General features: G+C 33.1%; 1 protein-coding gene across 1 annotated transcript; it reads right to left on the reverse strand.

Moving 5' to 3' along the window:
• Positions 1-1029: 1029 nt before the first annotated feature.
• Positions 1030-3373, reverse strand: LOC106943824 (receptor-type tyrosine-protein phosphatase C-like). The gene is made up of 5 exons (XM_015027115.1): positions 3268-3373; positions 3006-3149; positions 2522-2668; positions 1386-1678; positions 1030-1056 (listed from the first exon to the last, which is right to left on the reverse strand). The coding sequence occupies exons 1-5, from the start codon at positions 3365-3367 to the stop codon at positions 1030-1032; spliced, it is 711 nt and encodes a 236-aa protein (XP_014882601.1). The 5' UTR covers positions 3368-3373.
• Between the last annotated feature and the right edge of the window lie 6 nt (positions 3374-3379).

Raw genomic sequence — 3379 nt, forward strand, 5'->3', positions numbered from 1 at the left:
GGCAAAAATGGTAAAGCATAAGCATGAAAGCATTGGAAAAGAGAAAGAAATGTTTCATTATTTTTCATTGGGAAGATTCTTTGATCATAAGCTGCTGGGAACAAAAACATTTTTTTAATTTAAAGGAGCCAACCGTTTCTCAGGTTTTCAGAGTTTCTTCTAGAGCCAGAGAGCATAGAGACTAAATGCTGCCTCTACTTGAACTAAACTCCTTGTTTAGTTCAAGGAGTTTACTCTGCTCATTCTGGGTCTCACTCTGGAGATCCAGAATGAGCAGATCTCTGAAAACCTGAGGAGTCTGCATGGTTTATACTTGATAATCAACTCAGAAAGACCATTTCATGCTTTATAGACCAACCAACAGACAAAACTGTCCCTGTGTAATAAAAATGCCTCCTTACCTACCACCAACTTTTACAGGTTTTAGTTTACTGTTAAAAATAATCTGGTGAAACACAACTTTAATATATTTAACTTTGTAGAGTTTTTCATTTTCCATAAAAAATATCTGAGGCTCTGCAGCTTTTCCCAATGACTTATAGATTTATTCTTAGATTTGCATTTTGTTGGCAGCAACATCATGCCACAAATTTGTCTTGGCAGGTCTAGATAAAAATAAATGAAAAAAGGTAACTTTGTTTCTTCATCTTTAGTATAATTTCTTCCTTAATTTGCTTTAAATCGAAAGAAAGCTGAGCAAATAATTTTCACACAATGCAGATGTTTGCTGCAAAGCAATATTTAATCAAATGAGCACATAAGTGAGATTTTTTCAAAGCCTGTCATAACTGGGGATAAGCTCAATATCTGGAGTAAATTCACAAAAATAATTTCTGTCAATTATTTTGTGATTAATTCACAAAATAACTGACATCTAGAGGTGACTTGCTGTAGAATTTGCTTGTTGCTTTCTCAGCAATCTGTTTATTCAACTAATAACTGAAGTTAAATTGACAGTTTTATGATAAAATCTTACATTCAGTGCTGCACCCAAAGCAGGCTAAGTTCGTGTTCATTTCGGTAAAATGTTCACCAGATCTCTGAACAGGGGCGGTTCTACACAGGAGCAAACAGGGGCCAATGTCCCTGTAGAACTGATCCTGATTTGTGCTGGCACACAAACTGAAACTAATTGATCCCTTGAACCAATTTAAGTTTTTACTTTCACAATTTTACTTTGGAAATAATTTTAAAATCGATATTCACTTTTAGCTTCTGCTGTTTTTAGGATAAGATCACAGTTTTCATCTTCTAGATCAGGGATCTGCAACCTAAAGCTCCAGAGCTCCAAGTGGCTCTTTGGCTCTGAGTTTCACTTATTAATATTAAACAATTAAATACTGCCTTGTTTTTTTTTTTGTTGTTGTTGTTCTTTTGTTCCTCACCCCAGGAGAAAACACTGGGCCCCCTGGTAAGTTTGGTCTAGAACCGCCGCTGTCTCTGAGTCTGGTGGTTNTTAAACAAACCTCCACTGTGTAGGATGTTAAATAGCTCAGGTCTGTGAATGCAAATTCACAGCTTGACAGATTCAGTTTCTTGTCAGGAAAACCATGAAGATTTGCGATGTATTTCCGTTTTTCGCTTGGTCCGTTAAGTTCAATTCTTTTATTTCTACATGACACTTTGATTTCGTTGTTCACTGGATTTTGAACCTCAAGAGATCCTTTTAGTATTGGTACTGTAAGAAGAAGAGAGTGGACACATATTAAGACTCACAGACATGGAGAGGAAAACTTCTTTTAGTGAAAATCTTAGAAGCACACTAAAATATAAGAAAGATTTAAAAAGAAAACTTGATCATATTTGTAATAACTGATTTATTTAAACTTTTTAATGACTAATACAGAATTATTAATATACATATTTCTCTTAATATTTTTAGTCTAAAATGTACATAACCAGAAAGAGGAATTACTGATTATCTATATAGGCAATATTTTTCTTTACCAATGAAATGTAATTTATAAACATGGATTTCTCTAATAATTGTATTAAACCTGGTTTTTCTCTCCAGGGTTAAACATCATAAAGATGAACATCTGGACCTAAGATAACTTGTTATTATTATCTTCATAGTTTACAACAAAAGAATATGTATCAATGCTACGATCTGAATCTAATAATGCAATAATTGTAGACAGCCTCATCTGTAACTCGTTAGTTTCAGCTTTGCTTTAATTTTCGTGGATTTTGTGTTTTAAAAACAATCACTAAAACAATGTAACTTATTTTGCATGAATGAAGAAAACCTGGAGAAGGGATAATGATATTCAAATCAATATTAGTTCAGCTGGTTAGCAATAAAACTTACATTGTTTGTAAATAAAAAATATATATTTAATATATATTTAAATTGTTAAAGAAAAGTTTCCTAAAAGAAAGCAGCCATTTACCTACAGCCAAAAAAAAAGAAAACAAATAAATAAAATAAGCAAATATCAAGTTTTAGTTTATTTTAAAGCAGTTAGTGTTTGTAGATTGCATTGATGTTTTAAAATAAAAAAGATTCTTGGTTACTTACTTCCAGGCTCAGTTTTTACTTCAGCTGTAGTCTCATTTAATATTCTCTGGTCGTAGATGGTACGGACTTTACAGATATAATCTTCGTACGGTTTAAGTCCGTCGATGTTACACATTCTGTTAAATTGGGGTCTTTTCCCGTCTTCACCTGTTATGTGATTGATTTCACAAAAACAGCTTGTGGTAAAATATCTTTACAACCATAACTTCAAGAAATGTTGAAGTAGAGTTTGTTTCAGATGTTAAACATTCAATTAAGAAAAATATTTCCATTAAAATCATCCACAGGTCAGTGATAGTTTAGAGTCACATCTGGTTATTTTACAGATCTTTATTTCCTCACATTGTTGTTATAAAAACAATAAGACTGATAGATTCACAAATCTTCCATTTATAAGTTAAAGTTAATTTAAAATGGTTGCACTAGTTAAGATGTATTAAACATTACTTAATGTAAATAAGTAATGTAAGTATATTTCACTTACGTTTCCAGCCTTGCCGACAGCTGCAGCTATAAGAGAGCTCCGTCAGTTTGTCAAGAATACCATGACATTTACGACTCGTTGGTTCCCAGTTCAGCTTAATGGAATTACTGGTTGGACTTTTCAGCAGGAAGTTTATTGAAAAATCTGTTGGAATAAAATAAGAAGCAACAAAGTCCTGATAGTTGTATTTCTTTCCAGGATGTATCAGTATAATAATTTTATGCTTCTTATTTCCAGTGAGATGCAGTAAATACCAACTCACCACAGCTAACGTTGAACTGGACAGGAGGAAGAGTCTGAATTATGGAGCCATGGTTGTTCTTGATGTCACCAGTACAGCTGTAGTCTGTGAACGGCTTCATGTCAGACGGTTC

Source organism: Poecilia latipinna, unplaced genomic scaffold (genome assembly GCF_001443285.1).
Source record: "Poecilia latipinna isolate Pla-1442-1.1 unplaced genomic scaffold, P_latipinna-1.0 Scaffold6102, whole genome shotgun sequence".
Lineage (NCBI taxonomy): Eukaryota > Metazoa > Chordata > Actinopteri > Cyprinodontiformes > Poeciliidae > Poecilia > Poecilia latipinna.